The sequence below is a fragment of the Trachemys scripta genome, chromosome 1, assembly GCF_013100865.1.
Source record: "Trachemys scripta elegans isolate TJP31775 chromosome 1, CAS_Tse_1.0, whole genome shotgun sequence".
NCBI lineage: Eukaryota > Metazoa > Chordata > Testudines > Emydidae > Trachemys > Trachemys scripta.
In genome coordinates, this window is record NC_048298.1 from 303,312,219 (window position 1) to 303,326,215 (window position 13,997).

General features: G+C 39.9%; 1 protein-coding gene across 3 annotated transcripts in view; it reads left to right on the top strand.

Annotated features, from left to right (window-relative positions):
• The window catches only part of ATP8A2 (ATPase phospholipid transporting 8A2), a 584,689-nt gene that overhangs the window by 142,579 nt on the left and 428,113 nt on the right, over nt 1-13,997 (top strand). For all 3 annotated transcript variants that reach the window (XM_034758733.1, XM_034758730.1, XM_034758731.1), the window contains exons 11-15: nt 445-610; nt 4,524-4,651; nt 5,977-6,054; nt 12,249-12,337; nt 13,438-13,482. In XM_034758733.1, coding sequence (XP_034614624.1) covers nt 445-610; nt 4,524-4,651; nt 5,977-6,054; nt 12,249-12,337; nt 13,438-13,482 — 506 coding nt within the window. The remainder of the gene's footprint in view (nt 1-444; nt 611-4,523; nt 4,652-5,976; nt 6,055-12,248; nt 12,338-13,437; nt 13,483-13,997) is intronic.

Genomic DNA, 13,997 nt, shown 5'->3' on the forward strand with positions numbered 1-13,997 from the left:
CCCACCCCTGAGCTAGACCCTCAGAGGCAGGGACATGGCCTTGTTCTTTACCTGCCTTGGCCATCAGAGTGGGATGAATAGGCTGGAGGGAGTATGCTCAGCTCCCAGAAGAGACTGAGTATAGTACATGTCCCCTAAGTCTGACTCACAACAGTAGTCTGTTAGTCTCTGTGTGTATGTGTATAATACCACCATAGTGGCTAGGGGCCCTAGTCATAGACTTTGTATAAATAATATATTTAACTGGCTGGGGATGGAGTTTGAGAACAAAGTAGCTAAATCCACAGTTTAAAGACTCTGAAAATTAACTGTGCACAGAAGAACTAAGGAGAATAGTCCCACCTTTGTAGTTATTATAGTATTATTTAGCAGTTTTTCTCACCATTTGCTATTGTTATCGCCATACTTAAATCAGTTCTCAAGGCTGTTTCTGCTTTTGTTCAGAATTCAACCAAAGCCCCTTTGAAGAGATCAAATGTGGAGAAGGTGACCAACATGCAGATTCTGGTTTTATTCTGCATCCTTCTGGTCATGGCCCTTGTGAGTTCTGTGGGTGCCTTACTATGGAACAGAACACATGGTGAAGTCATCTGGTACCTTGGCTCAAATGGTGAGAGTTTGATTGCAGGTGGTCCATTGTCTGTGTGTTAAAACAGTGAGAGCTCATAAAGTTTGAGGATTCTACAGAGCATGCCACGCCATTTATCTTTGCCAAATAAATGCAGAAAGGAGGCCCATAAATAAAAATCAAAGCCAGCAGCTAACTTTATTTGACAATGTATTCTAGAAACAGACTGCAGTAACTATGGAGCCCAGCTTGCCTGCGAATGTGCTGTTGAGGGATGCAAGATGTTCCCCCCTCCCAAGGTCTGAGAATGCTGCTAGGCAGCTGTCCAAAAATAAAGTGGGATCATAGAATATCAGGGTTGGAAGGGACCTCAGGAGATCATCTAGTCCAACCCCCTGCTCAAAGCAGGACCAATCCCCAGACAGATTTTTGCCCCAGATCCCTAAATGGCCCCTCAAGGATTGAACTCACAACCCTGGGTTTAGCAGGCCAATGCTCAAACCACTGATGGAGAGTTAAATACCAGGTGCCTCCTACAGTGGTGCAAAATGCCACTCAAAGATGACCGAAAGGCTCCTTATTTCAGTTATGAAAAATTGTTTGGGGCACTGTAACTTACTGAATTGGGTACAGGATATGTGGTATCGGCCTCCTTTCTGTCGCTCAATCCTTTCATCTACATACTTCAGCCACAACCTCTTTTCACCAGATCCTAGGCTGGTGTAAAATGTCACAACTCCACTGACTTTAATTTAATGCTGATTTATGTCAGCTGAGGATCTGTCTCTCTGTGTTTTAGTTAGCCCATCTATAAATTGGAGCTGATGAGCTCCCCTATATGGATATCCTGAAGATTAATGTTCACACATTAAGTATTATTGCTGTCTTTGTATTTGCTGGACCAGGCTGTTCTAGCTTACAACAGAGAGGGGTAATTTTGCAATTGCAAAACTCTGATCCTGTATAGTGTGAGTGTTTTATTTAAGGACTCCATTTTACTTCCTTTTTGCTACCTGTATTTACTTATGAGATTAAATAGTACCACAAAGACACGGATATTGTGAAAACACATCAAGATAGAATATAAGTCATTCTGCAGGGGAGAGATTTTTGGCATTTCAATTTATATTACAATCACCTAGAAAATGTGTCAGACATTGGCTATTGTGTTGCTGACACTATCTTGGGATGCAGACCTAAATAAATAAATGTCACTGGAATTGTGTAAATCTTTTACTGGTAGTGGTAAAACCGCTGGCAATGGCTGAGCTGTCATCTGTTTCAGATGAACTGCAATTATGGTACCTTTACTGAAAAAGACCCAATCTCTGAGGAGGAGTGGAGTGGCATTGATAGCAGGCTATATAGATCTCAAGACCCATTCTTCATTGGATTAGCTTTGACTTCAGTTTATGTCAATCATGTTCTTTCCATGTTAATCACTGTTACTGCTACTAGAGATTGTTTTTTAAAAAAAATAGTGTTGCCAGATTTAATAAAAATTCTACACAGGAAAAATATGAAACACAAGATATGTAAATGACTGGAAGAAGCAGTGATGAAGAGAAACAAATGGAATATGATTTGTAATGGAGAGTACTCAAAAGTTATAGGGACTGATCTCACAAACTGGTGTAAATTGAGAATAACTTTGCTGAAATCAATGTGGTATCAGTCCTGAAGTCAAGATATCGCCCACAAGTATTGTCTCACCTAGGGAGATGCATTTTCAAAGCAGTCTCATGAGTTACACACAGAACCAGTCATTCTTTCTTATTGTCAGAAAAGGGGAGTATACTTTATTCTTTCAGAACCAAAACTTCAAACCTGGGTGCCTAACCAGAGTGCCTAATTCTCACAAATGTCTGGGTAGAAAAAAGTTTCTTTGCCCATTCAGCTTGCCTCTTGGTTTTCCTTAGAGACTGATCCAAGCTGCAGAAAATTCTTCTCCATATCTGGATTTTAAACACTCCCAAGTTCAGAAGCATTTGGACCCAGATTTTGGTTCAGCCTGGCATAAATATTGAGCCATTTACAAATTTAGATTTAAACTAGGTTTCAAAGCTTCTGAGAATTCAGGAGTGTTCATCTCTGGCTCTCATCTCTGCCTCTTCAGTTTTTTCTCAGATTCATTTGCCTGGATTCTTCAGTTCCCATACTCTTAAATGACTGTTTGTTTTTCTTAAGCTCATTTGTACTTGTTACTTCTTTGCATTTATTTGGGCAACTTATCTAGCATATTCACTGCTGGTAAAACAATTTTATTTAGATACCTTATTTAGTTTTAATTACACATCTCTTTGATTGTGATCTTTTTTTCAATTCTTTCCGGAGTGAATAGTTTACCAAACTTGCCAACACTGGAAGCTATAAATATAGATGTTTGGTGAAAATAATTGGGACACACCTTCTCACTCTATTGAAATATGTGGAACAAAACCAGCTTTTTGGAGAGTCAGAGTGAAAATGTGCTGCTAGAAATAACACCTGTAGTTCTTCAGTGGGGACAGATGGCATGTATACAGGATTACCAGATCCCTTTGGACTGTAATATGGAATATTGCACTTCTAGTAACCTGCTTACAGAACTGAGAATAAACTCAGTTACTCACAAATCTAAATCTCATGTTTCACACAGTGTGCACATAGCACAGCTAGCCTTTCCCCTTTTCTGAAGTTGATATAATATGTGTAGGGCTCTACAAAAGACCAAATTTCACAGCGGGGACACCAGATTTCACGGTCCGTGACGCGTTTTTTATGGCCGTGAATTTGGTAGGACCCTAAATATGTGTATGTATATATCAATTTTAAAAAACACCTCTACAAGTTCTAGGCACCCTAATGTGTAATTAATATTACAGTAAAACCCAAGCAGCATTAGAATAATCATTCAACAAGGAACTTTGCCAGTCAGCCACCTTTTCACCTCTTTGTCACTCTGGGAAGACTATCCTCAGCCCTTCCCCCACATGCCCTCAAACAGAGGTGTTTTGCAGTGTGCCTGGAAGGTCACCAGATTCAGGCTGTTTTGGATCAAGTACGGGGAGCAAATTCAGGAGGTCTTACAGCAGATGCCCTGCCAGCAGCCCCGTCATATATGAATACTTCGTTACAATATTGGGAGAATTTCAAACCAGCTTTGATCTTTTATTGGTGTAGAAAATAACTTCTGTCCCATATTTAGACATTTTAGGTAAAAAGTCTTCTTTTGTTTATCATCTTTTAAAACAACACACTGGGTGAGATTTTCACTTTTCACTTCTATTTTATTCTATTCAGGTTCTTACACCATGCTATCTGAGCACTTGTTATGGCAGGGGAACTGGGATAAAGAAGTTCTGTGCGCCATGACAGCTCCTGGGGGCATTGTGTCTGAGGCAGTCATAATGGGCTTGATTCTGATCTCCATTGAACCATTTTTTACATTGTTTTGCAGAAAGTTAACTGGAGTTTGTCCTGAATTTGTACTGGTGTAAGTGAGATCAGGATAAGGACCATGGTGTCCAGGAGTGCACACAAACAGCATTGTCTACAACCTTCAAAAGAATGAAGCATGCTGGCAGGAGAGGAGTGGGGCAGGGCCATGACCTGGATTTAGTTTTGCCCTACCTATTGCTAGCATTGCTTTCTGCACTGGAATCTTGTGTGCCATGAAAGCAAGAAGCAAGATTTTGTTTGTCTCCTGTGTAGGGGCTCAAGGTAGAAGGAAAATGCCTTGAGCCCTCACCTATCCACATGAGGGTAGACACAGTCTAGCCCTTTTCAATAAATTGAATAAAGTCAATAAATTGAAAAGGTCTGTTTTGTGGAGAGAAAATAGATGTTCATCTATGTATGCCATTGGTTTAAAATGGGAAACTCTCCACCGTATTAACACTGTAAAAATGCATGGATGATTGAATACAAACACGTGCCTTGTTAGTGACCTTATCCTATACCTTTCGGTCCACAGAAGAGCTCTATGTCAATTTTGGATACAATCTGCTGACATTCATAATCTTGTACAACAACCTCATTCCCATCAGTCTGCTGGTGACCCTGGAAGTCGTCAAGTTTACTCAGGCTCTTTTTATAAACTGGGTAAGTTGCAAGAACAAAAAGTTGGATAATAAATTGCGGTTTTGAATGTCACATTGGTGGACAAATTTAATTTTAAGGGTTTTCACCTTTTTGTCAGTGTCTCTTTAGTTATTGCCTTTGGCAAGACCAATTAATAGTTCAGTGAATCTGTTCAATGGTAGTTTACTGGTCCATGTTACCAGGGCTTGAAAACACCACTTGCCTGTAGAAAGGTTCCGTACATGAATGCCATTCACTTCTGCAGTTTCTAAGAATAGCTTTTAGCGCTTTCGGTTGCTAGGAAAGCGTTCTGAACACGAAATGAGTGTGAACAGGTAGTGTCATCTTCCTGAGCCTTTTGGCAAACAGCTGTAGTGACTCTTCTGCAACTTATAGGTTTACTAAGATTCAGCAGAGTGAAAAATGACCAGTATCTTGTCATTTTTTAAGTTATCCTATTCAGAACCCTGGGGGCCACTGAAAGTAAAATGGTCAGGTCACTTTCACTCTGGTGATGCTTGAGCTGCAATGTTTGTCCACAGAGTGCAGGTTGGGAGTGGCTCATGTCACTAAATAGTGACTTCTCTGGTCAGGTAAGGAACTGAAGTGGTAGTTTTCATATGGATTTCCGTTCAGTCCCCTTGGGCATAAAGATGATGGCTGTGATGTGCCTGGAGGGTGTATAGTTGGGGAAAATGTATCGTGCATCTTCCTGGATATGTGCATGTGTACAACCTCAGGGCTTCAACGTGGCTGTAGAAGAAGACCCCTAAAAAAAGATAACCCAAGATGAAGTTACATTTATTTTGCCTATGAGATTTTTATGTGAATATAACTGAATCATTTCCAAGCTGAGTCATCTGGAAAATTACTTCTCGGATTACTGGCACATGCAGTAGCTATTTTTGCAATGTATTCCAATTAAATGCAATGATATAAACAAAACTGGTTGTAGTATAACTGAGCAGTTTTTCTGTTTAGAAGTGAGGTCTGGACTACAGTAGTTCAGTGACTTAACTATTTGTCTTCTGGGTAGAATTATTGATATCCTGTAAAAGAATTTTCCCTGTGTTAAGACTCCTGACCTTTTTTGTGCATTGAGCTGAACATGCAAAGGAAATGCCAGTGGTTTTTTAATAGGTGTCATTTTCAAGATGTCTACTACACAGATACATTTGAGAGAAACTGTTGTTCTCCAAAGGACCATATTCTGCCTTTGCTCTGCAGCAGCACTCCCATTAGTGTGGCTGGAAGTCATGTGGGCAGCAAATGCAGTATGTTGCTTGAAGAGACTTAAACTGTTGATTAAACTGTATATCTTAGGTCTGTTTTCACTTTTTTTTCAGGACATAGATATGTATTATCAAGAAACAGATACACCTGCAATGGCCAGAACTTCAAACCTTAATGAGGAGCTTGGGCAGGTGAGAGAACCTCATTGGGAATATCGTACTTGTCATATAACTTAGGAGAAACACATGAAAAGGTACCATACAAAGGCAACGATTTTCTTATAATAGTTACAGGCTTTTCTCTGGTCCACCTCTTACCCTAAGGAAGCTCTATTTTACAGGTAGATTATCTTGCTGTGCAGCACAGTTAAGTGACTTGTCCAAAGTCACTTAATTCCTGACTCTGACTTAGACTATTTGAACCCAAATCTCCTACGCCAAATTCTGCCCTGGAATGTGTATGTTTGTCACATTCTGGGGTGTAGTTCAGACCAGTTAGGGGCTGTGTCCCCACTTGCCCTACAAGCTTGGGTGCTCCCAATTCTTTGCTGATTTAACTCACAACCTGGGCCCTTCACAACCAGCCAAAGAGCATGCAGGGCACCCCCTGAGTATCTGTGTATAGCTGCAGCCTACTAGCAAAACTCCATTCACACCCTAGCTCCCACTAGCCTTGGTTACCACTTGCAGGGTGACCCCCAATACACCCTGCCCTGAATTTTCCCAAAAATGTGTGTTCTGCACTGTCCAACCCGCTCCTGGACAGTATAGATATTAGAGGTCTGTTGCCCTTGCAAGGGGTCAATATTCAACAGTTTGCTTTTTAACTGGAGTTACCCAAATCATTCAGTTTAAACAACACTGGAATAGTTTTGATTAAAACAAGTTTATTTAACTACAAAGAGATAGGTTTTAAGTGAGTACAAGTACAAAGCAGTAAAGTCAGAAATGGTTACCAGAGCAATAAAGATAAAACGCTTTCTAGTAACTAAAACTTTTTGAGCTAGACTTGGTTCTAGGTAAAATCTGTACCACATGTTCCCAGCAACATTGCTTGCCAAATTTTCATGTTAGGATCCCTCCCCAAAAAGCTGATGCTTTTGTCATCTTGGGTGAAAGAGATAGAAAGAAAGAATATCTGGGGTGGTTTTGGCCCTCACTTTTATAGTCCAGTCTGTCTTTGAAATGCATTTTCCTGATGGCTACCCCTAGATAAAGTTCCTTCCCACTCTGAGGATGAAGACATGGATTCTGGTGGTGAAAGAGGTTCCATGTTTTTGTTTGTTAAAATGCAGATCGATCTGTCCTGCCTGCCTTTGTTGTCAAAGAATGGCCACTTGACTGGTTAACTTTGCTGACACCTGGCTAGAGGTGTCAGCTTGTCCTTTGTCTTTGATAAACAGGCTTACCCCTTCCCCAGACATGTCTGATAAACACAGTTCCATCATCATCTTAGCTTATCTTCATAACTATACATATAATGTTGCTACCCACATTTCACCACAGTATTATTGACCAGTGAGTTATTAGCTTTCAAATTATATCTCTCAAAGCATATTTTGTACAAAGATTGTTACAGTAGTGTGAAGGGTTTTAATTCAGGGGTGCATTCAGTCAGTGTTCTTCCCATTAATTTCTGTAGGAGCTGCTGGAGTGTATTTGAGGGCACAGTTTGGTCTAAAGTGTTGCCTCAGTTTTTATTAAGGTCTGTTTTAGAAGATCATAAACCTACTCTGAGTCTGCAGGCTTGTACATGTGCCTCCATTGTCCTACCGACACACCTATTGCATGCAGTCTATTGAGATATGAGATATTGAACACTGGTGAATGTGGTTAACAGCTCTCAATTTTGGAAACCAGGTTGGGGGGGGGCTGTTTCTTCCCTCACTGACCTCCGTGCAGAGTATTTGCTAGAGATGAGAGATTCATAGATTTAATGCCAGAAGGACCCATTATGCTCATCTTAATTCCACCTCCTGTGTAATGCAGACCATAGAATTTCACCCAGTAATTCCTGCATCAAGCACCATAACTTGCAGTTGAACAACAGCATATGTTTTTAGAATGATGGTGACTTTTTAATCGCAGGTCAGTAGATGCGTGATTTTATCCCAAAGCTTTCATTCTAATTCAGCATTCTGGATCTCTAATTAAATTGTTCGTTAAATCCTAGCTGTACCTTCTAACTCCCTATAACACCAAGTGCAAATGTTGTACTCTTTATTCTGCAACAAGGAAAATAGAAAGACAATAGTGAATATCTCTGCATCCAATTCAGTCATTCCTGAACTGGGTGGAGAGCAAGTCACTGTCACGGTTGGGTCGTGGGCAGCCGAACCTAATAGTAGGAGTCAGAGTCCATGGTCACGAGACAGGAGTCAAGAATCAATTGGTTTGGAATACTGGGAAGTCAGAAGCAGGAGACAAACTGGCAATCAGAACAAGAGACAGGTCAAGTCAGGATACCAATGGGTCAAAGGTAGGCAACAAACTGAAAGTCAGAAATCACAAGTCAGATGCCCCGAGTAAAGACAGGTCAGAATGCCAAGGGATCAAGCCAGGGAAGCATGAGCAAGTAGTAGGAGCTGGTAGCAGGAAGCACAAGGTCATAGTCTAAAGCAGGGCAGAGCCCACTTGTTCAGATGGCTTCTTGGTCCTGCTGTTGGCTTAAGTAGGGTCAGTAGGCCAATCAGCGGCTCTAGGACTTCACCAATCCAGCCTCAGGGATAGCGCCTCCCACTGGGGCTGGGCTTCCTGGATCTCAGGTAAGCTGTTGCCAGTAACTGCCAAGTGAAGAGCTGGTATGAAGCTGCTTCCATGAACCTTGCTGGCCCAGGTTTGAAACCTGTGGAGTCATTACACTTGCATTCTTGCAAGAGCATTTATTGTAGGTCCTTCGGGGCAGGGACCATCTGTTTTGTTGTGTTTGTACAGGAGCTAGCACATTGGGGTCCTGGTCCATGACTAGGGCTCCTCGGTGCGATGATAGTACAAATAATTAGTAATAATAATAATAAATGTCTCAACCTGTTCTAATTAAAGTATAAAATATGTGTGGTTGCTCAGAACTTTTCTGTACAATTCTGAATAACAAATAGAATATTTTTCAGACTTAAGGAACTTCCCAGTCAACTTTCCCAAAATAAAATTCCAGAAAATGTGGAGACCTTACAGGCAGAATTTCTATTGTAGCATTTGAAAATTATCATCACTGTTAGATATGTATATTCATTATCTACTTTTTAACATGCCAAATCTTTACATTGCAAATTTATAATGGACCTTTTTTTCTAAAGCCCTTTCCCAGCAGAGTCCTAGGCTTGTGCATAACAGATTTACTGAAAGCACAGTTTTTAAACAGATTGGTTGACACTGTTTTTCCTTCTTAGAGTAAGACTGGTCTTTCCCCCAGGCCAAGAATTTGAATAATGGAAATTCTGATTTTAATCTGGAATCCTTTGGATCATCAAGGCTTTCATATCTCTTAATGAAATATACAGTGTAATTAGCATGCATCTAATTTACATATATCTTAATGTATCCATCAGTCATTGACTTTATTATCATTTGCTTGAGGTAACTAGATAACTTGCCTTGTTTTTTTATATTTTCAATTTGATAGCTGGATCATAAATGTCCCTCTGTCTAAAATGATTATCAGTGCTGAATATATTAGGAGTCACACTGGGTTGGAAGACAGTTTCCATTTGAAGCCCAGTTTTAGGCAACCTTTCCGACATAAAACTTTGAGTGTCTCAGCTTTTGGCTACCCACTCTGAGATATATGAATTCGAGACACCAGTTTACAGAAGGTTTTGAATGTCTGTTCTTCAAATTTAAGCCCACATTAGCTGACTCAAGTTGGGCACTCAAAATTGAGGCACCCAAAATCACTAGTCATGTTTGAAAATGTAGAGTTTCACGTTTAGCTGAATGAACAAGTAAATTTTGAGTTGTGGATCTTTGAAAAATGACCAGGTTATGTAGGTAGGTTGTGGAAATGCAGTCACTGGAGATTTTTAACAGGTTAGACAAAAACCTGTCAGGGATAGTCTAGGGTTACTTAATCCTGCCTCAGTGTGGGAGGATGGACTAGCTGACTTGTTGTGGTCTCTTCCAGCCCTCCATTTCTATGAATGCTTTTTCTTCTTAGGGACATTTTTATAATTTGTTTAAATCAAAACATTTATCTATAAATGTGACTTCCATACTAGGACTCCATAAAAACTTGTGCGAATGGACTGGCTCTACTTTCTAATGTTTACTTTACCAGTTAAGTTGTTCAAAGCCAAAAAGGGTTACATAAGGTACAAGTTGTAATTGGTGAGCATATAACTAGGCCTGATCAGGTAATATCCATGGAATAATTTTATGTATTTCATGATAATTCTTGAATAGTCAAGAAATGTAAATTATATGAAATGTTATTAATTCAATGAATATATTTTCATTATTAGCCCAGGTCTGTTCTAGAGGCCCCTTTTGAGGCTTCATGAAGATAAGTGTAAAAGGATTGGTACATTACTTTTAAATAAACCTAAAGGAAATCCTAGTACAAAAGCATTGCTAAAATAGAGTTAAGGCTGAGAATAGATCTTTCTTAAAAGAAGATTCATAGGAAAATTAAAATTCATAGATTCATAGATTATAGGACTAGAAGGGACCTCGAGAGGTCATCGAGTCCAGTCCCCTGCCCGCATGGCAGGACCAAATACTGTCTAGACCATCCCTGATAGACATTATCTAACCTACTCTTAAATATCTCCAGAGACGGAGATTCCACAACCTCCCTAGGCAATTTGTTCCAGTGTTTAACCACCCTGACAGTTAGGAACTTTTTCCTAATGTCCAACCAAGACCTCCCTTGCTGCAGTTTAAACCCATTGTTTCTGGTTCTATCCTTAGAGGCTAAGGTGAACAAGTTCTCTCCCTCCTCCTTATGACACCCTTTTAGATACCTGAAAACTGCTATCATGTCCCCTCTCAGTCTTCTCTTTTCCAAACTAAACAAACCCAATTCCTTCAGCCTTCCTTCATAGGTCATGTTCTCAAGACCTTTAATCATTCTAGTTGCTCTTCTTTGGACCCTTTCCAATTTCTCCACATCTTTTTTAAAATGCGGCGCCCAGAACTGGACACAATACTCCAGCTGAGGCCTAACCAGAGCAGAGTAGAGCGGAAGAATGACTTCTTGTGTCTTGCTCACAACACACCTGTTAATACATCCCAGAATCATGTTTGCTTTTTTTGCAACAGCATCACACTGTTGACTCATATTTAGCTTGTGGTCCACTATAACCCCTAGATCCCTAAAATAACAAAATAAGGAAGTGTTCAAAAATCTGGAAATTGTGTTAAGGATCCAGGGCCAAGGTCCTGTGAAAGAAACTTAAGTTTGCCCTGTTGAATGTGTGAGTCACAACAGCATAAGACTTTTGTTGTATGAAGGTATGACCCTTTCAGGTTATATCTTGGTACAGGCAGCGGCATCTCCAGGCACCAGCTCTCCAAGCGGGTACGCCGAATCCGCGTGACTGGGGACCTCCCGCAGGCATGCCGCCGAAGGCAGCCTGCCTGCTATGCTTGGGGCAGCAAAAAAGCTAGAGCCTCCCCTGGGTACAGGGGAATTAATACCCTTATTATAAAGGTGTAGAGGTGAATGCCTGCCTTGTGTCTGGAAGTTAGGGAGGTTAACACACATCTGGAGGGTTCGTGGAGTACAGTGGGATCTCCAGGTGATATTGAAGGTGTGGATGGGTGTCAGTGGAGCCTTTCATAGCCAAGTGACAAACAAGACTTGGGTAAATATCTGTCAGATATGTGGAAAATGAGCAATGGGACAGTGTGGTCTCTGATTCAAACCAGGAACGTGAGGACATACTGGTCTCCAGCCTGTAAGTGATGGATGGATTTGCAGTTCACAGGACCTCATGCAGAATTTTTTTTGAATTAAAATTGGTGTTGGATCCTTAACTGAGAATTTATAGACACTTTTTTTTAGCATTTTGTTCATTTAAACTTCTAGCGCTATATCTTCAGCTGCTGTAAATCAGCATAGCTCCACTGATTATAGTGAAGCTCTGACAATTTATACCCACTCAGGATCTGGTCCTTACTTCTTTTTAGAGGAACTATATTACCAATATTAACTCTTATTTTAAATTTTTTTCCTGGGAATTTGCCTGTAGCTTTTGTAAGATAGAACTAATCATCTCTGACAAACTGCAACAAGTTTGCATTGGCCTGTACTGCTGTATTTCCTAAACATGCATACTTTCTTGTGGGTTTTTTTCCCTGATTTAATGTATATTTTCCTTTTGTTTGGACTGTGCTTCTATGCAAGTTAATCTTGTGAACTTGCTACAATTGTTTCATTTGTATTCTAGGTAAAATACCTGTTTTCTGATAAAACAGGCACTCTAACATGCAATATTATGAACTTCAAGAAATGTAGTATTGCTGGAGTGACATACGGGTAGGTACTATTTCTATAAACTCCATAGCTTAATAATTAATTTTATTAATTCTGCAAATTGGTATTCTGTTCTGTAACAAAATTAAATTTAACTGTTTGGTTGTATTAACAGAAATTCATTTTTGTGCCCATAAAATAAATTGTTAGTTTCTCCTGCAGCGTGAATTATGGAATGCAGAGGTTGAAATAATTTAAATGTGATGGTGGAAAGGTTTGTTTGAATAAGGTGTTCTCTTCTTCCTCTTACCTAACTGGTTAGAATGAAACAAGTGGTGCTAAATGAGTTTTAGGCCTTTCATCATAGGGTTTTCCTTAGGGGAACCAAATGTTGGGTCAAGTCCTTATCCAACTAAAAATCATTGACTTCGGCTGAACTAGGATTTAGCCCATAGTTCATATTTGACGACCAATTCTTCATTCTTTTGTCTGGTAACACTCCCCCAGAAAGGGCAACTATTTCTCATTTTTGTGCTGTCTGCTTTAAATTGTTGGGTTTGTTTATTTTTAATACAAAGAATCAATTTGGTTTCTAGCTCCTGGGAACCTGTGCAGGGGTGCATAATCCCCAGTATGGAATCTTCTGTGGCCATGTTTTTATAACAAAGTATATTAGGTCTTTAATTTCTTCTATTTTGCCTCTTCTAAAAAACTGGTTATACTTTATGTGGTCTGCCAGTTTGTAAAGCTCTTGTGAAGGTATACGAATTGCCCCATTTGAAATCAGTTGCTTATCTGGCCATTTGTACATGTTGTCATGGTAATTGCTTGTACAAATTAGATCTACCATTACTAGTGTATTTTGGGGCATGTCCCTAGCATTCTGATTCCTTAAAAATCTATCCTTTAATGTCAATGGAAAGCAGGAAGTGTCTTCAGTATTTAAGGGCCCATCCAAAATAGCCTTTCAGGGTACTTTACATGGTGTTTAATTGAAATCTTTGGAAGGAGGAAGGTTAAATCTCTGATACAAGTTGATGAACGTGGTTCCAGGGTATTGGTGTTTCAAACCTGATTTTTTTAGCCACTTAGCTCTATGTTGTCATGTACTCCCTTTCTTTTATCAAACTAGCCAATAACTATACATTTTTTCCTTCTTTTAGTCACTTTCCGGAGTTGGAAAGAGAACGTTCATCAGAAGACTTTAGGTAATAATCATTGACTGGAACTAGTTTGGGACTATACAAAGGAAGACAGCTAACACATATAAATGAAAGCTTGTTTGTCCAAAGTTTAGAGCCAGAATGGAAAAGCCCAAGGCGTGACAAAAATGATTAGGGGTATGGAATAGCTGCCGTATGAGAAGAGATTAAAAAGACTGGGACTTTTCAGCTTGGAAAAGAGATGACTAAGGGGGGATATGATAGAGGTCTATAAAATCATGACTGGTGTGGAGAAAGTAAATAAGGAAGTGTTATTTACTCCTTCTCATAACACAAAAACTAGGGGTCACCAAATGAAATTAATAGGCAGTAGGTTTAAAACAAACAAAAGGAAGTATTTCTTCACACAACACATAGTCAACCTGTGGAACTCTTTGTCAGAGGATGTTGTGAAGGCCAAGTCTATAACAGTGTTAAAAAAACCTAGATAAGTTCATGGAGGATAGGTCCACCAATGGCTATTAGTCAGGATGGGCAGGGATAGTGTCCCTAGCCTCTGT